The sequence below is a fragment of the Arachis ipaensis genome, chromosome B10, assembly GCF_059453495.1.
Source record: "Arachis ipaensis isolate K30076 ecotype BB chromosome B10, ASM5945349v1, whole genome shotgun sequence".
In the NCBI taxonomy this organism is placed as follows: domain Eukaryota; kingdom Viridiplantae; phylum Streptophyta; class Magnoliopsida; order Fabales; family Fabaceae; genus Arachis; species Arachis ipaensis.
Window position 1 is genome coordinate 124,363,673 of NC_142435.1, and position 23,025 is coordinate 124,386,697.

The following is a 23,025-nucleotide window of genomic DNA, read 5'->3' on the forward strand; positions in this document are numbered from 1 at the left end:
TTTAGTAAATAGACACCACCTTTTAAGTATCATAGCATTCATCTATAATTAATTTGTATTCAGATAATTTATGACGTACGTAGTACGAAGTTGTGGAGGACCATTATGGGATGAGTACTTTTCAAAGACTGACGGGACTAAATATATATAAAGATATGGTGTTGTTCTTCATTGTGAGAAATAACATTTATTTGCAAGCTAGAGATTATATATATAGATGGTGATGAAGAATAACGTTAGAAAATTGTTGGGTTTTGTTTACTCTATGAACTTGGTTGTGTTGTTGGGTGTGGCGGCAATGGCAGAAAGAGAAGTGAAAGTGGGAGCGGTGCTTGATGTTGGGGTTGGAATGGTTGGGAAGATGGGTTTAAACAGCATCAGAATGTGCATCCATGATTTCTATGTCTCTAATCCTCATTACAAAACCAGGCTCCAACTTATTCTTAGGGATTCCCAAAGGAACGTTGTTACTGCTGCTGCTCAAGGTTCGCTCCATCTCTTCGCCTCTTTATATATGCAATGTTTCACATTTAGATCTATGATTGTTGGGTGTATTTTGTTTGTTCATATTCATATATAAATAACCAATTGCACTCTACTGAATTCTTAAAATAATGAAATAATAATTTACCACCTTGCATTACGGCAAGGACAGTAGTAAAGACTAAAAACAACTTCTTCTTTTCCTTTAGAAATTAAATTGAAGAAGAATGAGAGTAAAGATAGACTTGAATAATGTTTAAGCATAACATAGAGAATAAATCTAAATTAGTTTCATATAAGATAGACTGATATATTTGTATTGAATCGTTAATAATTTATAGTATGGTAACAAAATCCCATATTATTTTTATAATTATTGTGTTAGATATATACATTACAATCGTGAGTAACATTAAAATTAGACATTAACATACATAAATATATAATAGTTAATATTGGTGAGTAATTTTGATTTATGTATAGTATATTTGTATTTATAAATTTTATAAAAAAAATGTTAGGGTTAGTAAATTTTGTGATTTGTAGCTATCAATTAATTATTATTATTAATATTTTTAATAATGTGATAAAATTATATTTAATAATATAAAATTATTTTTTTTTTTTTAATAATTAAGTGATGGTCAAATTTTAATAAAACTACTGTGTTTTTAAACTTTTCCATTTTATAATACAGAAATTTCCATTTTATAATACTGAAATTTCGGAGAAGTTTCTACTTTCTTGAAAGTCACGGTTGTCTTATTTACTACGCAATCCAGTAGCCAATTAATAATGAAGAATAGTGCCAAGTTTAGACTACTTGACAAAAATTAATTAATTAAGATGATAATAGTGGTAGGGTGGTATACATAGTAGTAAGAAAGAATGTCATGTGTCAACGTACTCATTCACTGGCAATGGGTACAAAGAGACATAAATGCAACTGTGAAAGATACATGTCCTCTACCTCTAGACTCTAGTATTTCTTTCTTATCTTCTTCCCTATCCTCTTCCAGTTGACTCACACCATGGATGCATGTGATTGTCCCACTACTTTCACTGTCATTATTCAATGCCATAAACAAAAAACAACATATATCCTTAATATGTATTTCTCTTCAAAATAGAAAAATTCAATACCGGCAGCTTGTTTATCATATGGAGACAAAATTATATATATTAATCATAATTATATTTTATGGAACTAAAAATCCAAACTACAGGCCAGGGTGGTGAGAGATTAGAGAATAGAGATTATGGCTACCAGCAAGAAACCTAGACTTTAAATTATTGTTTTGGCTATATAGTCTTGGATCTGTCTTTGGTTTCTTCCTACTGAGGTTATGTTTGGTGGGGTTCAACAATAGTATAGCTAGCTCATGTATCTCTGTGCCATTTTCATTTCAACCGAATAATACATATTAATATATCTCCTTATAATAATACTTGTGTTTCAATAGTAACATTGGTGGTTAAGGTAACAATATGACAGCCGTCAACTAGTAAGGGAGAAAAAAAAATCATTGGTAATTAATAATTAAGAGAGTCATGCATTATTTCGTTTTAATTGTGTAACAGTGTAAGTGAATAAAATCAATATATTGAACTAGCTTCAAAATTTTCGTTCTACTCTTTCAACTGAATGCATATCTTAGCTTGTAGTGCAAGAATGAAGTAGATGATTATTAATTAGAAATTAAATGGGCTTAACTAAGGTTCGAAAAGTAACTTTAATTTTAGACACGTGTGACTTGATACTGATCAATATTTAACGAGAATATTATAATCATGCAGCTTTAGATCTCATAAAGAATGAGCAAGTGGAAGCTGTGATAGGACCAGTTACAACAACGGAAGCCATGTTTGTGATCAACCTCGGAGACAAAGCGCACGTGCCCATTGTCACGTTCTCAGCAACGAGTCCTTCTCTCTCATCCCTCCACACCCCATATTTCTTCCAAATTGCTCAGAAAGATTCAACTCAGGTAGAAGCCATAAGCGCCATTATCCAAGCTTTTCGGTGGAAAGAAGTGGTTCCAATTTATGTAGACAACAGTTATGGCGAAGGACTCATTCCATGGTTAACTAATTCACTTCAAAAAGCATACATCCGTGTTCCTTATCTGTCTGCCATTGATTTCTCAGCCACAGATGATGCCATTGAAAGAGAGCTCTACAAGCTCATGACTATGCAAACTAGAGTCTTTGTCGTTCACATGACACCCCTTCTTGGCTCTCGTCTCTTTGCCATTGCCAAAACCATTGGCATGATGGATCAAGGTTATGTTTGGATTGTCACTGATGGAATGGCTAATTTCTTCAACTCGTTGGACTCTTCAGTTATGGACTCCATGGAAGGTGTCTTGGGTGTTAGGCCTTATATTCCAAGAACTAAACAGTTTCTTGATTTTAGAGCTCGATGGAAACGACAGTTCCTAAGAGACAATCCAACACTTGTTGATGTCAATCTGAATGCTTTTGGAATATGGGCCTATGATGCTACCACCGCATTGGCCATGGCCGTTGAGAAAGTTGACAGCACCCTTTCTGGCTTCACTAATGTGAGCAAGAACTCAAGCAATGTGACTGATCTTGAAAACTTTGGCGTTTCGCGAAATGGTGAGAAGCTGAGAGAAGCTTTGTCAAATGTTAGATTCAAAGGTGTTGGTGGTGACTTCAAATTAGTTGGTGGTGGGGAGTTACAAGCATCAGCATTTGAGATAGTTAATGTGATTGGTAATGGTGAAAAAAACATTGGATTTTGGATGCCAGAAAAGGGACTAATTAGAAGTATGGATGCCAAAACTGCAACAACCGCATATTCAAGTTCTAAAGAGAATCTAGGAAGAATTATATGGCCAGGGGACTCTTACTCTATTCCAAAGGGATGGCAGATTCCCACAAATGGTAAAAAGTTAATGATAGGGGTTCCAGTAAAAGATAGTGGCTACTCTGAATTTGTGAGAATAATCCATGACCCTATTACTAATTCTACAAAGGTCACTGGGTTCTGCATTGATGTCTTCAATGCTGTGGTAGAAGCCTTGCCTTATGCCCTTTCATTTGACTTGATTCCATTTGAAAACTCCAACGGTGAGATGGCAGGAACTTATGATGATTTGGTCAACCAAGTTTATTATGGGGTAAGGCTCTCGCTCTGTTATTGTTATTTATTGGTAATCTCATTCTTAGGCTATCGTATTTGAAAGTAATGCCTAATATGTTATGATGCATTCACAATTTCTGAATGGAACAGAAGTTTGATGGTGTGGTGGGAGATACAACAATTACGGCAAACAGGTCCAGTTATGTTGATTTCACATTGCCGTACACAGAATCTGGTGTGACTATGGTTGTTCCAATAAAAGACAACAGAAAGAAGAATGCATGGGCCTTCTTGAAGCCATTGACATGGGACCTTTGGGTTACAACATTTTGTTCATTTGTATTCATAGGATTCGTTGTTTGGGTTCTTGAACACCGAATTAACAACCATTTCAGAGGGCCTCCTTCTTATCAGATTGGCACTAGCCTGTGGTTTTCCTTCTCAACCATGGTGTTTTCCCATCGTAAGTATGCTCATTGATAGTAACAGATAAAATAGAACACAGTTTTATACAATTGTAGATGATCTCTATGAATATTTAATGATTATGCAGGGGAGAGGGTAGCAAGCAACTGTGGAAGATTCGTGGTGATAGTATGGGTTTTTGTGGTTCAAATTCTAGTTCAAAGCTACACTGCAAGTCTTACCTCTCTCTTAACGGTTGAACAATTACGCCCGGTTATTACCGATGTGCATCAACTCCTAAAGAATCGGTTGAATGTTGGTTATTTGGATGGTTCTTTTGTTCGTGAAATCTTGAAGGATTTGGGATTCCAAGAAAGCCAGCTCAGGATTTACAGATCTGCAGAAGAATGCAATGATCTCTTCATAAAAGGAACTGCAAATGGTGGCATTGATGCTGCGTTTGATGAAGTTCCATATGTGACACACCTTCTTCAAATTTACTGCTCTAAGTATACCATGATTGAGCCAAGATTTAAAACTGGTGGCTTTGGATTTGTAAGTTCTGTGATATCACTCTATGTTTAATTTGTTTAACTATATATATTGGTTTCTTCAGAGATTAATTTCCTCATCTTTCTCTAGGTGTTTCCAAAAGGGTCACCTCTTGTAGCAGACATATCAAGGGCAATTTTGAATGTGACTCAAGGAGCCAAAATGAAAACAATTGAGAATGCATGGTTGAATGGAAGCAGTTGTCCAGAATCTAATGCTCAAATTTCTTCTGCGAGTCTAGGACTCGAAAGCTTCTGGGGTCTGTTTCTTGTTATAGGTGTTTCTTGTGCATTAGCACTCATGTTCTTCTTAGCAACATTCCTGTATCAGTATAGACATATTCTGTCAAGCCATCAGCCCAGTACTTCAATATGGACAAGAATTGGAACCTTGCTAAGTATCTTCAATGAGAAAGACTTGAGCTCTCACACTTTCAAGAAAAGTGCAAAGCAAGATGCAAGTGTAGCTAGTAGTCCTGCTCATCATCATGGAATAGGTTCAGCTGAGGCATCACCAAGTACACATTGCCCTTCAAGTCCTTATAGCTACACAGAATCAAATTTTTCATTCTATGGAGACCAAGTAATGTTTAGTCCGGATCGACATGATTATGGAACTCATCAAGGTCATGAAACTCAAGACAGAGAAATGAGGGTGGTGCACGATGATACTCAAGAAGTGGCCACTACAAACAGTAATAATACTAACTCCCAAGCCACATAGAACATCTGTGGCAGTTTTTAACAAATTACTGTTGTAACAATTTTGTAAAAACACCTCATCTATTGAATATATTCTATGACAGTTTAGTTCAGGTCAAGGCTTAGTAACAATGTATATATGAATTTTCTATTTGATGGTGCAAAATGGGCAATGACTACAAATTTTATATATACTTTTTCTTAAGAGTCTTAGTAAATACATCAGTCCTTGCATTCATGCTCTGATTGGTTCTATCTAACAAACTAACATCTAGAGATTCATGCACCACGTTTAGAATTACTAATAACTTTGGTGAGAAGAAAGATAAATAATATTTTAGGCCTATACAACTAATTAAGGTAGACACTAATGATGGAAGAGAACACCATCCATCCATTACAAAACTTTCCTAGGATGTCATTCTTTTATACATAAGCAGAAATTTACAAGGATGTCAACTTAGGTATTGTTCAAGACACTCTTTCAGTTTTTGAAAAGTTACAGGTTTTGATACAAATGAGTCCATACCATTTGCAAAACATTCTTCAGCACTCTCTGACAAAGCATTTGCTGTCATCTGCATTCATATGAGATAATAAGACAATGATCATTTCTTTCTAAAATTATTTTTATTGAATCCAAATCAACAATGGAAGGGGACAAGAAGATTAATTGCTCACCGCGACAATTGGGATCCGCTTTTTAGATGGTCCAGAACATTCATGATCTAGATCTGGTAGATTTAACTCCATTAAAACTTTTCTTGCAGCATCCCAGTTTCCTGTTTCCTCGAAAGACCGGATCAATTTCGTTGCCTGAAGGCCATTCATTATTGGCATGCAAACATCCTGCCAAGTGCAAGTATCAAATGATTATTACAAACTGAAAAATGCTATGCAAAAATGATAATGGCAGCTGAACAAAGTTGGCAGATCAAGGCACAAGTTACAGGTTCAGAGAATTCCATAAGTTACCATCAAAACCAAGTCATAAGAGCAGCGCTGAACGGCACGCACTGCTTCGGCTCCATTATTCACAACATCTATGCTATGGCCTAACTGCTTCATCATGGATTGTGTCACCATGACATTAATCTTGCTATCTTCAACCAGAAGGATCTTAGGCTTTGATGTGGATCTGGTTAATTCTGATGCACAGATGCTAGTAACACATTGAGTTGTCACGTTTGCATTCCCTTGAACCTTACATGTTTTCTGAAGTTCACTTGGCTTTGTTGCTATATCCATTTCAGAACCTTCCACCATATGTTTAGAAGAATCTGTAATACCCTTATCTTGACAATATTTATCACTGCTAACTATATTTTCGATGTTTGTTTCTCGGCTCTGACCGGATGAACTTGCTGATGATTCTGATATCTCTGGAGCATCAACTACTAAAGATGAATCCTGAACAGAACATGTCCCTTTTGATATGATATCATGAAATGGGAATGGAAATGAGAATGAACACTCTGAAGTATGTGAGCTTGTGTAGCCAATCTTATGTGTTAATAACTTGTGTGCTCTGCTAGAACCATTGGAAGAGAAAAGAGAGCCTAAAGTTCGCGGTTGGAATTGGAAGAAACTTTCTGTTGTATAATCACAAGCACCTTCGTCATTCTCCATATCAGATAGTTCATCTGTGTCATCAGAATTTTCTTCAATTATTGAAACCTTGCAGGGAAGTATGAATGTGAAGGTAGAACCATGGTGTTCTTTGCTAGACACTGTTAGATGACCCCCCATCAACTCAACCTATTCAAAATTAGAAAATTTGGTAATTATATGTAAAACTAATGAAACATAACTCAGATCAAAAGAAGAATGAGGAAATGGTGTTATACCAGTTGTTTGCATATTGCTAATCCTAGTCCTGTGCCACCATACTTTCGAGCATGATCTGTGCCAACTTGCATGTACCTTTTAAATAAAGTAGGTATTGCATTTTCTGGCACATTATAACATTGAAAGAATTATTCATCTGAAGGTCAATTACTCATGTAAGAAAATCAAAATGATTAGTATGAAATAGAATTGTTAAACAAACAGAACAATATACATACCTGGTATTCCAATGCCTGTGTCATACACATCACAGCGTATCCACACCGTTGTCTCTGTTAAATGATGATGCTCCTCAGTGTCTTCATTTACTGAGCATTCATTTTTAATTGATGATCCGCATTCACCATGAAATGCATGGTTTTGGCCTTGAGGGTGATCATGTCTCTGATCATCAAGAAGATTTCGGTCACTGCTACTTTGAGGTGTTGAGAGGTATCTATCTTCATTTGCTTGAGTTGCTGAAATATTTGAAACAACATATAGGTTTATACCTACTTTCCCTTCATGTGTAAACTTGATCGCATTGCTGCAAAATATTACAAAAATTTGGATTATTTAGACTATTAACTAGACTTTTAACATTTTCTCTGCTTAGTTACAAAAATCATTCCAAATTTACTAATTGTCTAATCACATAAAGTTTAATACCTGATCAAATTTGTAAGAATTTGCCGGATCCTTAAAACATCACCAATAACCTGCAATTGTTCATCAATCAGATGAAGCAGGTACCACTGGTGAAGTATATATTAAGAAATTCTTTAAGGTCCTCACCTCAATTGGTACATCATCTGACACATGTCCTTCTAAGGTTAATATTTTCTGCAACGACGCTGCAGCCGTCTGGAGTACGTGCTTTACTACCTCTCGTGGCCTGAATTTAGTTGCCTCGAGCTTCATAACTCCTACGTAGATGCAGAGGATTGCAAGGGTGGGAAGAAAAAAAATCACATGATTTTTATCTAATTGTATATGAAGCAATTCCAAAACAGTCTCAACATAACATAAATCATGTTATATAATCTTAGCACTAACAAGACAAGAAACAAGGATAGATTTCTTACCTGATTCAACCTTGGAAAGATCAAGAATGTCATTTATAAGTTGAAGAACCAAATCTCCTGAAGATAGCATAACATCCAAGAGCTGTCTTTGCTCCCCATCAAGCTTTGTGGTAGAAAGAACTTCAGCCATGCTAACTACCCCAGATAATGGAGACCTTATCTCATGAGACATTGTGGCCAGCATTTGTTTTGCTCTCATAGTCTCCTCTATTAAAAGGGAGTGAGAAAACAATAAGATTTCTTCATCTAAAAGTAAAAATTATTGAACTAAAGTGCTGAGTAATCAGATTCATACCTGTAATGTGAATGGTTTTGTTTAGTTCTGTTTCCTTTGCTTTCTGAACTGCAATCTCTTCCCGAATCTTAGCCATCCTTTCTCTTTTCCGCACCTGCAATTTCGGAGAATTGTAAAATATCATGTGTGCTGCCATTACCATAAGAAATATTAAAACAAAGTTAACATTTACCTGATCTGTTACATCCATTCCCATATAGTTTATTCCAATTGTCTCCCCTACTTTGCTAAACACGGGTTCTACATATATCAAGAATGTCTTTGATCCGAATAGTTCTGTCTCAAAAGTGATTTCCCTTTTTGCAGGTAATCCTTTCTCCAAGACTTCTCTCTTGAACTCTTGAGATTCTTTGACCCCAGATCCTGTGAATATTTCAACATCTGTTTTTCCTATTATGTCCTGAAAAATATGAGTAATCCGAGGAGTTTAGATATTTCATCTTGTCAACAATTAGAATGAAGTGTGAAATTATTTTTCTCCAGCACATAATCTATTACCTCCTCTTGCAAACTTGGAAAATGATTATAGATGAACCGGTATCGCAATTCCTTGTCCTGAAGAAAAAAAACATACATAAAAGAATTAGCCCTTGATAAGTCTAAAACAAACTATTAAGAATACATAGAGCACAGAAAAACTCATGAAGCAGTGCCTCAAACCATAGATTTTAATACCTGATGGCCAATAACAACAGGTGCATTCTGGAGGATGAAATGCAAGAAATTATCTGCTCTTTTGAGAATCTGGGAGAGTTCTTCTACAGGTGAGGATTGCCTCTCAATGTTGTTGATCCTTTCAAGCAACTTGTCTTGGAGTATCTGCTCTCTCTGGATGCTTGCCTCAAGCAATTTCTCCAAACGCAAGGCCCTTTGTTTCCAATACTTAACAGTATCATACTCAGCAGCATCTATTTCAATTCTCTTGTTCTGAAGCACAACCTTGTTCTTCCTTCGCGGCATGTCCTGCCATATGTCATAAACATCCTCCAATATAGACACCGGCCTTTTGTCGCCTCCATATCTTTCTTCCTCGAACCGGTGCTCCTCCAATATCTCCAGCTTCCTTAGCTCAACATCCTGCCTTTGTTTGCTAAGGTTGTCGAGCTCTTCCCTCAGAAGGCGCACCGCATTTGCCTGCTTGTACTCCCAATGTTTCATGAGGTATGCCAACTGAGAAGACCCTTTTTCAGTGAAATTTGTAAGCTCCATGAGGCGCTTGAAATCGGCTATAGTTGGCTCCTCTATGATTGTAACATCCTCTAACATATCCTGCTCCCTTCCAGGCTTTTCGATATTGAACTGCTTTCCAACTTCACTTCCAATATCTTCAGGCCACATTGAAGGCAGGATTTCAATTTCCATGTCCTCAATGCACTCCCTCTCCTTCTCACACACCATGATAGCACAATGATTAGTCTTTTCTTCTACACAGATTCAATTTGTTCATCATTCAATACAGTTGCAACTTCACCAACTCTTTTGCTTTTTCTGTGTAGAAATAGATTAATATTCCAAGAAAGGAAAATTAAATATGTGAGTCTAATCATTATGGCCATATTAAAATCAGAAAGGAGCCAATTTACACTTTACAGCACACATCAGCAATTACATGGAAGAACAGGCCAAGGGTGATTGTATTTCATAATAAAATCTATGAAGAAAGGGGAAACAAAATATATATGAACTCTAATGTTGGTAAACAATGACAATTTTTAAGACTTTGTTTATGAAAAATCGATGCAAGTATTTTAATACGCAACAAGTTGACCAACCTTCCGGAAAAACCGAAAAAGCAATATAAAACATTTAATTCAAAGTAGCAAGGATTAGGGAACTTAAGAAGCCACCAAACAGATAAGTTTGAGGAGAAGAACGAGCATAAGAGAAGGAACATGATAAGGATCAAAAGCTACTTTCTGGTATCAAAGATATCCTAATGCAGAAAACAAGCTAATCCATACATTGGGCAAAGACCAAAGCCAATACACATTTTCACAGGACTTAGAAACAATAAAGATAATTAGCTGATAATTAAGCTAATCACTATGAGTTAATTAAGGCCTGTCATTAATAAAGATGAAGAGTTGAAACTTGAAAATATGAACTCTGAGGAATCTCTTCAACTGTGAAGTCAAAATCATTCAATCATACAATCATTAATCACTTCAAAAGAAAAGGCTAAATAAATAACTTTGTAAATTTGCATTGTAAGGTAAAAAAGGAACAAACTTTATTTAAAAAACATAAACCAGATAAGCATGTGCATTTTAAGAGCTCAAAAAAATGGTACTAAGAAATAATATTCTTAACCCTTGTTGTTGTTGTTATAGTAGTTGCTGTGAGGCAACAATTACCTTGAGACTCTCACAGTTTTTTCTTCCTCTTCAAAACCCTCAGGTTATGCCTCATCAAACAATCAAAGTATCAAATGAATCATATATGGATTATATATTTATATATATAATGTAATGTTGCTTCCACTCTCTCTCTCTCTCCCTGTCCATGAAAACAGAACATAATCATCCAATCATAGAAAATGGATTTTTCTTCTTTTTTTTTTTTTTTAAATCCACAGGAAACCATTGCTTTTGCTGTTCCCCGCTCTTTACTTTACAGGGTGCCAGATATATAATAGATAATATATTTATTAATTATTATTACTTGTTTTGTTTGTGATGCATGGTACGTAAGTCAAATGAGAAAAATTAACACGGCGGTTATGTATATCCTTACGGTTAAGCCAGGTCGAGTTCTCTCTCACTTAATCACCTTGTATTAAACCAATATAAGTTTGTCAAGTAATAAGCTCTTAGATAAGTGTCAGTGGTTCGAATTTTGTCTTATATATGCAATAATTCATTAATCAGTGACAGATTTTTAAATAGAATTTAGATTCGCGATGAATTAAGTTTTAATTTATCAGATTAAAAAATACCGTGACAAAAAAAAATTACATTGTATTAAAGTTTGATTAAGAGTAGATTAGAATTTAGAAGTATACGTGTTTTGTGAACTAATAATAACTACTACCTTAGTTTAGGTAATAATACTTTACTACAACATGCTGCTTAATTTCTTCCTGACGGTTGTGTTTAATTACATACTACGCTGGTGATTCCAGCTCTTTTCTAGTTAATCCATGTATGTTTTAAGAACCTTAATTAAAATTTGTTGGAATTTTAGAATTTTTACCTAAAATTATTGATGTTAAACTACTAAGAAAGATATAGGTGTACTTAAATTTAGGTTCTTACTAGTATTTTTACCCGTAATACTATTACGGAAATATAAATCTTTTAAAATTACGTAGATCTAGGTATTATAGATTATGATACGAAAAATGTATAGTATTAAATTATTTTTATAAAATAGTCGTAAGGGATAAAAGTCTCCGTCGGCTAAAAAGACCAGAGTTTTAAACAAAATTAAATAATAAATTTTTTAGTTATTATTTTCAAACGAAAGAGTTTAATTTTTTTACTTAATTTTAACATCCGTTATCTAAAATTTAAAAGAATTTAACGTGTATATTTTTATATTTGATTAGGTATTAAGTTTGTTGTACAAATAGAAATAATTAATTTTTATGCTTGCTATTTAAAAATAATATTTTTCTATATATATATATATAATTAGATATTAACATAAAAAAATTTATATTGATAGTTATAAAATTAACTCATTTTTTTTAAAATAATTGAATCTTGATTCTAACTTTTAATCACAGTATTAGTAATTTTATTAAATTATATGTAATAAATATTTAAAAGAAAAGAAGTGAAAATATATATTAAAAAGATAAATAGTAAAAATTTAAAATTAAATAAAAAATATGTATATAATAATATTTTTTATTTAAATTATATTATGTTGTTAATTTTATTTTTTATAAAATATAAAGGTAGAGAAAAATAGAGAATGAGAGAAAAGAGAGAGAAAGATAAAGAAGAAGAATGAGAGAGGAAATTTGTTAATTTTAGAAGTTAAGAAAATTTTTTATTTTAATTATAATGAAAATATCTGGTGACACATTTTGATTACTAATATAAAATATGAATTATAAATTATATATAGAGTGGGAAGGATGGAGAGAAATAAAAAAAAAGAGAGGTAGATAAGAAAATATAAGAAGTATGTTTACTAATTTTAGAAAAAATATTTTCTCTAAATTTTAATAAGAGAGTGTCATGTGACACATTTTAGTTATTAAATTAGTTAGTAATATATAAATATAATATATAATATAGCTATATTTTAATTTTAGTATTTTAATTTTAATTTAATTTTAGAAAAAATCGAAAATACCCCCTAGGATCAACAAGGGAAGGAGGGGCAAAAAAGGAAAGCAGTCCGAACGTTCTTTTATAATAAATTTTCTCTCTGAAAAAATGCAACTGTCAACGCACCTCGAGAAATACAACAGCCGCAAGAATGCGTAAAGCCCAGACCAACAGCTAACACAGAGTCCAAGGGCAACGACCGAAGAATTGCTCGCTCCGACATTAGGGAACTCGTTAAAACGACCTCTCGAGTTCGAAACCCATTCCAACAAACGACCAATATAGCCACAAACGGCGAAGCCATGTCCTCCAGTGACAAAGATCGACCTCACTCGCTCTCCCGCTGCGGGGGCAACTGTTACGGATCCAATCCCCGGATCCGTCGCCTGATCCGGTCCCTAAACCCGGTTACCCAGATTCAGCCCACTTCGCCATTCTAGAAGGCCTAAAACCGGCCCTCTACAATTTCTAACCAACATTCAAATTCAAATACTTCTTTATCTTAGCCAAACAAGATAAAATAAAATAATTGTCATCACCTATATAAAGGGGTCCTAGTCCCCCTCAGGTACGTCACTCATTCCACTCACCTCATACCTCTTAGATCCATTCTGACTTGAGCATCGGAGTGTCTTTGCAGGTACCACTCCACATTGCTCCAGTCAGATAATCCGGCGACCACCTTGACTCGCAAGTCTCCGATCCACCTTACAACTCGTACCAGAGATATCTAGTACACACTTAGTCATTAATATTTAAAAATATGAAATAAAATGTTATTGAATTACTTGATTAGAAGAATTAAACTAAAAGAATTTAATTAATGACTAAGTAATAGTCAAAAATAATAAATTCTGATGTATCTAACATTTCTCTTTTAATATTTAATTTCATGTTTAGCATGATTTTAATTACGGTTACTTTTTGTAATAGAATATTCCACTTAGCCACAGTTATAACTGTGCTAAGTAGGTGTTGACCATGGCAAATTAAAAGTCTCTGCGGTTGGTTAACAGACTAAAAACTATAGCTAAATAAAAGAGTGTCACCCCCTTTAGTTGTCGCAAAAATATCGTTGTCACGATTTTTTTGGTGGCTAAAATCTGTATTTTTAATAGTGTAGTACTATTGTTGTTGCTGCTGTTACTACTACTAATAATAATCGAAAAAAATACAGGATTTACGTGTTCGTACTAACCGATATTAAGCCCTAACCAGATACTAGCTAGTGTGGATTTATTCCCAAAATGCCTAGCTTTTTTTTTATACTAGGAAGCGAAAAGGTAGATGGTGACTTTTTCTATATGATTTACTTTTAAAAGATAAATAATTAAATAGCAACAATTTGTTATTTGGATAATAACGTTAGTTATGCTAAGTAGGGATTGTATGTCCATTATTATTTCAAGTGGCACAAATTATTAAAGGCAAAACGAAGGAAGGGATATATATAAATGGGAGTTTGGGACCAATTGAGGTTGCACAATCCTCAAATTCCGGAAACAAAACCTTAAATTCATTCATCGTGCATATCTTTGGATGCATTTAATCTAATTTGTAGCTAAAACAGCTTAACAATGACAAAAACAATTTACATATATAGGTGATTTCTATTGCGGTAATGGATTTGGTGGCTATGGTTAGGGGTGGCAAGCGGGGAAGCCCGCCCCGCCCCACCCCGCCAGAAGCCCGCCCCGCCCCGCCTAGTGAGACGGTCTCAGAATCTCAGCCCGCCCCGCCTAACGGTGGACTGGCGGGCCGGCGGGCTAAGCCCGCTAAATATCTTTTTTTTTTTTTACTTTTAACTATTAAAATAATATATATAAAGATATAAAAAAATCTCTTTTGTTTTTTACTTTTAACTATTATAATTTCTAAAAGTATAAACAAATTATAATTTTTGTATTCACAAACATTAAAGTCTTTGTAATTATAAATATCTAATAAACATGATTATAAACCAAGTTTTTATCCAAAACATAATTATAAATATTGTTTCCAAAGCAAAATAAACATAATCCAAAACATAATTAACAATATTGTCTTTAAAACAAAACAAACATAATTTAACACACTCAATTTTCATCTTCATTCTCTTGTAAGTTGGGTTGGGGGAAGTTGGGTTTTGGTAAAAAAATTGTAAAAATACCCCTTACTAAAAAAATATTAAGCCCGGCGGGGAAGCCCGCCCCGCCCCGCCAAAACCAGCGGTTTAAGCGGTGCGGGTTAAGCGGGCTTTTGCTATTTGACGGTCCCAATTTTTCAGCCCGACTCGCCTTTTTTGGCGGGTTACGCGGGCCGGCCCGGCGGATTTAGGCCCGTTTGCCACCCCTAGCTATGGTGGCCAGGCGTGGGTTTGATCTTCGAATTAAAGAAGGGTAGATGTCAAAGGGACGTTAGCGTTAAACACATTTATAGGAGTTTGTTCTAGCCTAGCCCATTAAAAATTCAGGTCCAGCCACGGATCACCGACTCACCGGGTTGGCCTACTCAAAACACGGAGCGATCCGCACATCACCTCCCACTTTATAGAAAATCTGGACAGTTAGTAGAAGCTTTCAAAACGATGGGCTTGATTACAAGGGGTTCACCCGGGTACTAAATATAAATGGGGAAGGACCTACCCCTCTCAAGAGGTACGTCACCCTTTCTAATCCTAATTAGCCGCCTCCTAGTACGGACTCTGACTTTAGCATCGGAGTGTCCTTGCAAGTAGTCCCGCCCACCGACACCTTGACGCGTAGGCCGAAGGAACCGTATCAGCAGCTCGCGCCCAACTCCAGATCTCTTCAACCCTTCGTTCCGCCATCCACCTTACCGATCCACCAAACACCCACACCACCGAACATTGGCGCCGTCTGTGGGAACCTGGCGCGATGGAGCTCTTCCCTAGCAAAGAGAAAATGCGGGAAGAAGGGGGGACCTGTTTGAGAAGTAGGGTAGCCTCTGTGACCTCCTCCCACGAATGTTCAAGGCCAAGGTCCTGTCCAAGTGACCCCCCTCCGAATCTTCCGAGAGACATCCTTTTGGCGGTACAGGTGACAGCAACGCAAAGATCATGCAAGAACTCCATCACCGAGTGCAAAACCTGGAAAGGGAGCTAGCGGCGAGAGATCGCTATCGCGCCGAGCACAGCAAAGATTCTCACCCCAGTTTGTCCTACACCCGATCTCCTACCAAGAGGTCGGAAGACAAAGGGCAAGTCCCAGGAGGGGCAACAGGCATGAATGAGCTGATGCTCGATCTCAGTCCATCCGCGATATGTCGAAAGGTCGTGGAGAAACCAGGAGAGAGAGGACAAAGGAGCGATGATATGGTGGCCGGTCCGATGATATGGTGGTTCAACGCGCTCCCTCAAGAATCCATCATGACCCTCATGGATATCTCACGCAGCTTCTTGGCGTAGTTCAACATGCGTATAGTCAAAGCTAAGCACCCGATTAACCCGTTGAGCTTACCCAGCGGGCTGGCGAGTCGACAAGGAAGTTCCTCGATCGATTCAATGACAAATGCCTGCAGATCGACGGGCTGACGGACTCTGTAGCAAGCATGTGCCTGACGAATGACCTTTTAAACAAAGATTTCAGAAAGTACCTTACCACTAAGCCTGTATGGACCATGCAAGAAATTCAGAACGTGGCAAGGGAATACATCAACGACGAGGAAGTTAGCCAAGTGGTGGCAGCCGCCCAACCCGCCTAATTGTCAACCCGGGAACACCGACAGACAAAAGGAGGCGCCCAAGGAAGGGACGCTAGGAAAACCCTTCAAGTCATTTCCTTGGGTGGGCAAGTTTACAAACTATACCCCTCTCACAACGCCCATAGTAGAAGTTTACCAATAGATAGCAGACAAAGGCATCCTGTCAAAGCCCCGGCAGATGAAGGATAGGACAGGCGGAAACAAGAATATATACTGTGATTACCACAAGGGGTTTGGCCAAAAAACTAGGACTGTTTCGACCGGAAAGATGCTCTCGAGCAAGCCATTCGCGAGGGCAAGTTGACAGAGTTCTCGTAGTTTAGACGAGAACCAAGGAGGAGAGAGCGAGAACGGTCTGAGGAGGATCGCAGCTGGGTAGTGAAACCGAGGCAGGGCCCCCCCGAGAGCGCCGACAATGCCCCAACGGTAGTCATCAATGTTATGGTAGGACGGGATGCACCACCCAAATCGAAGTCGGCGGCCAAGAAAGACGCTAAAATCTTGGTCATCTCGTCGAGAAGCTCCAAGGCTCAGTCCAAGGAATCCCCTAAGATATCCTTTGGCCCAGAAGATCGGTGGTTCCATGATCTCTTTGAAAATCCACCCATGGTATTTACGGCAAGGATTGGGACGGGCCTATTAAAGCGGATCCTCGTTGACAGCAGAGCTGATTCGAACATCATGTTTAGAAATGTGTTTGACGCCTTGGGACTCAGAGAGACCGAACTCAAAACCCACCAACACGGGGTCGTGGTCTAGGCGACAACTACATAAAACCTAACGGGTTAATCTCACTCCCCATTTGCGTGGGAGCCGGGGAAAGCAAGAGGTCAGTGATGGTAGAATTCATGGTCTTAAGGGACTCCACAGCCTTCAATATCATCATAGGAAGGAGAACCATCAATGAACTCTCAGGCGTCATATACACGAAGTTCCTAACAATGAAGTTCGTAACGGATGACGGAAACATAGGTTCCATTAGAGGAGACTTAGAAACAGCAATAGCTTGCGACAATGCCAGTCTCTCAGTGAGGAAGAAGTCAAAGGAGGCAGCCGGGGTGTTTGTGGCAGACATAGATGCGAGGATGGATGACGGGGAAAAATTGTCGATAAAGATTTTCACAAAAATATCGCGTTACAAGTATAGTTCTAAACCAACAAATTATCCTCGGTCAATGTTTAAATTGTTTGTCACAAATGCAAACCCAATAAAATTAATCGAAGTATTTAAACCTCGGGTCGTCTCTCAAGGAATTACAGGGAAGTGTATTTATTATTGGTTATGAAAAAATATATTTTTGGGTTTTGAAATAAGAGACACGAAAGTAAAAATGGCAAGAAAATTAAGTAATAACTACGAAAGCTCTTAGCAAGGAAAAAGAATTAGAAGTCATATCCTTATTATCATTGTCAATTGTGATGGTAAATGTGAATTGCCTTCACTTAGTTAACCTCTAACCAATGGAGGAAGGTCAAGTGCAAACAATCAACTTGAGTTTACAAATCCTAGTCAACTCATAGTGAGAAACTAGCTTTGGTGAAGTTCAAGCTAACCGGAAATCTCCAATTATCATTCAACAAAAGACTTTTGATAACTCAAGAGTCTCTAAATAATCAATCCAAGTCAAGAACATAAAAATCTAAATTAAAATCCACTCAAGCATTTTATCAAAAACTTGGGGGCGCAAAATAAAGCATAGAAAATTGACAAGACATAGGAAATTCTAAGACTAACCAAAGCAAAGAAATAACCATAACAAAGCAATTGAACAATAAGAAACATGAAACATAAATTGCATTAATGAAAATTGAGAGTAACACATGAACTCATAAACTAAATTAGCAAAATAAAGGAATCAATAAGGGAAGTAGATAACTAAAGTGCTAGATCAAATAAAAGTAGAAGAGAGACTAAATTAAAGTAAGGTGTAAATCTGAATTTGAGAAGAAATAAGACTAAAAACCCTAAAACCTAGAGAGAGGAGAGATCCTCTCTCTCTAGAAAACCTACATCTAAAACCTAAAGTACTGTATGCATGAGAAGTGAATGATTGATTCATTCCCCCCTTCCAGCTTCACTCTGCAGCCTCTAATCAGTATTTTCGGACCTGAAACTGGGTCCAAAGCAGCCCAGAAATCGCCCCCAGTATTTTCTGTAAATTTCAGCACGTGACGCTCTCTCACGCATACGCGTCAGTCACGCGTACACGTCGCTGGTCTTTTCACTGGCCACGCATAGGCGTCAGCCACGCGTGCGCGTCATCTGTCAAATGCACCAGTCACGTGTACGCGTCGTCTATGCGTGCGCGTCGCTACCAGATTCTCAAAACTTCAATTTCTTGTATTCCTTCCACTTTTGCATTCTTCTTTTCCATCCTCTAAGCCATTCCCGCCCTATAAACCCTGAAATCACTTAACGCACATATCACGGCATCGAATGGTAATAAGAGAAGATTAGAATTAGCGAAGTTAAGGCCAAAGAAGCATATTTTCAATCATAGCACAAAATTAGGAAGGAAAATGTAAAACATGCGAATTATATGAATAAGTGTGAGAATAATAGATAAAATCCACTCAATTCAATACAAAATAAACAACAAAATAGTGGTTTATCAATCTCCCCACACTTAAATATTAGCATGTCCTCATGCTAAGCTCAAGAGATGCTATAAAGAAGGTGAAGAGGAATGGTAGACTTTATGAAATGCAACCTATATATATGAATACAACTACATGCTAAATGCTTCTACCTACTTGGTTAAAAGTAAATCAAGTTCTCCAAAAACAAATATGAATTGGATTCTGCTAATTCAAATCATAAAATGAAGTACACATAGACTTGCAAGAAGAAAGCTCGTGAAAGCTGGGAACAAAGAATCGAGCATCGAACCCTCACCGGAAGTGTATACACTCTAATCACTCAAGTGTTTGAGGTTCGATTCTCTCAATTTTCTACTAATCTTGTTTTCTAAGGCTTGCTCTTCTTCTACCAATCAACAAAAATTTAATTCATGAATACACATATCAAGAGGTCTTTTAAGGGTTGTAATGGGGTTAGGGTCAATGTAGGATTGTATTTGGTCAAGTGGACTAAAATATGAATCCTTAATTAACCTAAACAACTCTTAAGCTTCCCACCTAACTTAAGACAATCCATGTAATCAGAATGTAAAATCTAACTACCCATTAACTATGTTTACCACATATTCATACATCCCAATTTTGAGTACAGTACATATGCATTGCTATTACCATTTACTTTGGTGCATTTTGTCCCCTTTTATTACTTGATCTTTTTTTTTTTCTCTTTTTTTTTCTTTTCATTTTTCTTTTCTTTTTATTTTTCTTATTTTTTTCTCAATGCATACGATTAAGGTATTGAATGCATGAACATGTGCTCAACTATCTTTTTTTTCACACTTTCACAAAAAAGTCTAACATACTCAATTTCCAAACCAAATATTTCCAAACCCAATTTCTCCACACTTAATTCATGAACACTTTCACTAGTCTAAGCTAACCAAAGATTCAAATTAAGGACATTATTGTTTTCCTCTTAGAGTTAGTGATGTGCTAAAGTAAAGAATAAACGGGGTAAAATGGCTCAACATTGGTTTGCAAAGGATGATGAAAAGGGATGAGGCCATATGGGTATGTAAGCTATAGTGAAACAAAGGCCTCAATCACATAAGTGCATGCATACATCAAACAATGAAAATATAGAATTAAGCAAGACAAAGATCACAATTTCAGAGAGAACAACACACACCAAAATAAAATATTGGTTGATAAGATGCAACCAATCAAATAGGTTCAAAATCTCACTAGGTTTGTGTGTTCGAGCTCTAAACCATGTTCCAAAATAGATTTCTTCAAGCAAGTTCAACAAAAATTTTAATTCAAATTAGTGAAATGCTATAAAATAGTGTCTTGAAAATGAATTTATTACCTCAACCAAGTAGTACATACATGCAAGCAACTAAATACACATGCAATCTATTATGCAATGCGATGACTAACTAACAAAGAAAATTAAATATTGGTGTTGAGACAGGAAGTAGTTACCCACGGAAGTCGGTTTCGACCTCCCCACACTTAAAGATTGTACCATCCTAGGTGCATGCAAGGATGTGCAAGTGGACGGGTGGTGCACGAAATTGTGATGTCCAGGCTCGAACAATCCCTGGTAATGGCTCCAAAGCTTGGTGCTTTGATCTTAATTCATAATTGTCACAACTTCGATACAACTAACCAGCAAGTGCACTGGGTCGTCCAAGTAATACCTTACGTGAGTAAGGGTCGAATCCCACGGAGATTGTTGGTATGAAGCAAGCTATGGTCACCTTGCAAATCTCAGTCAGGCGGATTTAAACATGATACTTTATTAGATTAAAATAAACAAAAAAAGGGATAGAGATACTTATGTAGATTCATTGGCAGGGATTTCAGATAAGCGAATGGAGATACTTTTCGTTCCTCTGAACCTCTGCTTTCCTGCTATCTTCATCCAATCAGTCTCACTCCTTTCCATGGCTGGCTGTATGCAAGGGCATCACCGTTGTCAGTGGCTACATCCCCTCCTCTCAGTGAATCATATGCTCACGCACCCTGTCACGGCACGGCTATTCATCTGTCGGTTCTCGATCATGCTGGAATAGGATTCACCCTCCTTTTGCGTCTGTCACTAACGCCCAACAATCGTGAGTTTGAAGCTCGTCACAGTCATTCAATCATTGAATCCTACTCAGAATACCACAGACAAGGTTTAGACCTTCCGGATTCTCTTGAATGCCGCCATCATTCTAGCTTACGCCACGAAGATTCCAGTTAGGAGATCTAAGAGATACTCATTCTAGCTTAATTCATGTAGAACAGAAGTTTTTGTCAGGCACGCGTTCATAAGGGAGAAGGATGATGAGCGTCACACTTAATCATCACCTTCATCACGTTCTTGGGTGCGAATGGATATCTTAGAAGTGAAATAAGAAGAATTGAATAGAAAACAGTAGTACTTTGCATTAATCTTTGAGGAACAGCAGAGCTCCACACCTTAATCTATGGAGTGTAGAAACTCTACCGTATGAAAATACATAAGTGAAAGGTCCAGGCATGGCCGAGAGGCCAGCCCCTCTGATCTAAGAACCAGGCGTCCAAAGATGATCCTAAGATCCTAAGATGATCAAAAGATGCCTAATACAATAGTAAAAGGTCCTATTTATAATAAACTAGCTACTAGGGTTTACATGAGTAAGTAATTGATGCATAAATTCACTTCCGGGGCCCACTTGGTGTGTGTTTGGGCTGAGCCTGAGTGTTGCACGTGCAGAGGCCATTTGTGGAGTTGAACGCCAGTTTTTGTGCCAGTTTGGGCGTTCAACTCTGGTTTTGGATCCTTTTCTGGCGCTGGACGCCAGATTTGGGCAGAAGGCTGGCGTTGAACGCCAGTTTACGTCGTCAATTCTTGGCCAAAGTATGGACTATTATATATTGCTGGAAATCCCTGGATGTCTACTTTCCAACGCAATTGGAAGCGCGCCATTTCAAGTTCTGTAGCTCCAGAAAATCCACTTTGAGTGCAGGGAGGTCAGAATCCAACAGCATCAGCAGTCCTTTTTCAACCTCTGAATCTAATTTCTGCTCAAGTCCCTCAATTTCAGCCAGAAAATACCTGAAATCACAGAAAAACACACAAACTCATAGTAAAGTCCAGAAATGTGAATTTAACATAAAAACTAAGGAAAATATCCCTAAAAGTAACTAGATCCTACTAAAAACATACTGAAAACAATGCCAAAAAGCGTATAAATTATCCGCTCATCACAACACCAAACTTAAATTGTTGCTTGTCCCCAAGCAACTGAAAATCAAATAGGATAAAAAGAAGAGAATATACTATAAATTCCAAACTATCAATGAAACAGAGCTTCAATCATATGAGCGGGACTTATAGCTTTTTGCCTCTTGAATAGTTTTGGCATCTCACTTTATCCATTGAGGTTCAGAATGATTGGCATCTATAGAAACTCAGAGTTCAGATAGTGTTATTGATTCTCCTAGTTCAGTATGATGATTCTTGAACACAGCTATTTTATGAGTCTTGGCCGTGGCCCTAAGCACTTTGTTTTCCAGTATTACTACCGGATACATAAATGCCACAGACACATAATTGGGTGAACCTTTTCAGATTGTGACTCAGCTTTGCTAAAGTCCCCAATTAGAGGTGTCCAGGGTTCTTAAGCACACTCTTCTTTTGCTTTGGACCTTGACTTTAACCGCTCAGTCTCAAGTTTTCACTTGACACCTACACGCCACAAGCACATGGTTACGGACAGCTTGGTTTAGCCGCTTAGACCAGGATTTTATTCCTTTAGGCCCTCCTATCCACTGATGCTCAAAGCCTTGGGATCCTTTTTATTTGCCCTTGCCTTTTGGTTTTAAGGGTTATTGGCTTTTTCTGCTTGCTTTTTCTTTTTCTTTTTTTTTTTTCGCAAAAATTTTTTTTTCTTTTTTTTTTTTTTCTGCAAGCTTTGTTCTTTGCTGCTTTTTCTTGCTTCAAGAATCATTTTTATGATTTTTCAGATTATCA

At 37.0% G+C, this 23,025-nt stretch overlaps 2 protein-coding genes across 3 annotated transcripts; one reads left to right on the forward strand and one right to left on the reverse strand.

Annotated features, from left to right (window-relative positions):
* Positions 1-92: 92 nt before the first annotated feature.
* Positions 93-5,442, forward strand: LOC107623114 (glutamate receptor 2.7-like). 2 transcript variants are annotated; one of them, XM_016325270.3, is made up of 5 exons: positions 93-485; positions 2,281-3,629; positions 3,743-4,055; positions 4,146-4,552; positions 4,640-5,442. In XM_016325270.3, the coding sequence occupies exons 1-5, from the start codon at positions 218-220 to the stop codon at positions 5,270-5,272; spliced, it is 2,970 nt and encodes a 989-aa protein (XP_016180756.1). In that variant the 5' UTR covers positions 93-217; the 3' UTR covers positions 5,273-5,442. The 2 variants fall into 2 exon arrangements, with proteins under 2 accessions (XP_016180756.1, XP_088366313.1); XM_088510187.1 differs by lacking the exon at positions 93-485 and adding an exon at positions 1,927-2,012.
* Positions 5,417-10,949, reverse strand: LOC107620904 (histidine kinase 5-like). The gene is made up of 13 exons (XM_016322995.3): positions 10,812-10,949; positions 9,133-9,945; positions 8,956-9,012; positions 8,630-8,857; positions 8,458-8,551; positions 8,163-8,369; positions 7,873-8,003; positions 7,747-7,796; positions 7,317-7,624; positions 7,098-7,201; positions 6,226-7,008; positions 5,932-6,099; positions 5,417-5,828 (listed from the first exon to the last, which is right to left on the reverse strand). The coding sequence occupies exons 2-13, from the start codon at positions 9,853-9,855 to the stop codon at positions 5,706-5,708; spliced, it is 2,976 nt and encodes a 991-aa protein (XP_016178481.2). The 5' UTR covers positions 9,856-9,945; positions 10,812-10,949; the 3' UTR covers positions 5,417-5,705.
* Positions 10,950-23,025: the final 12,076 nt, after the last annotated feature.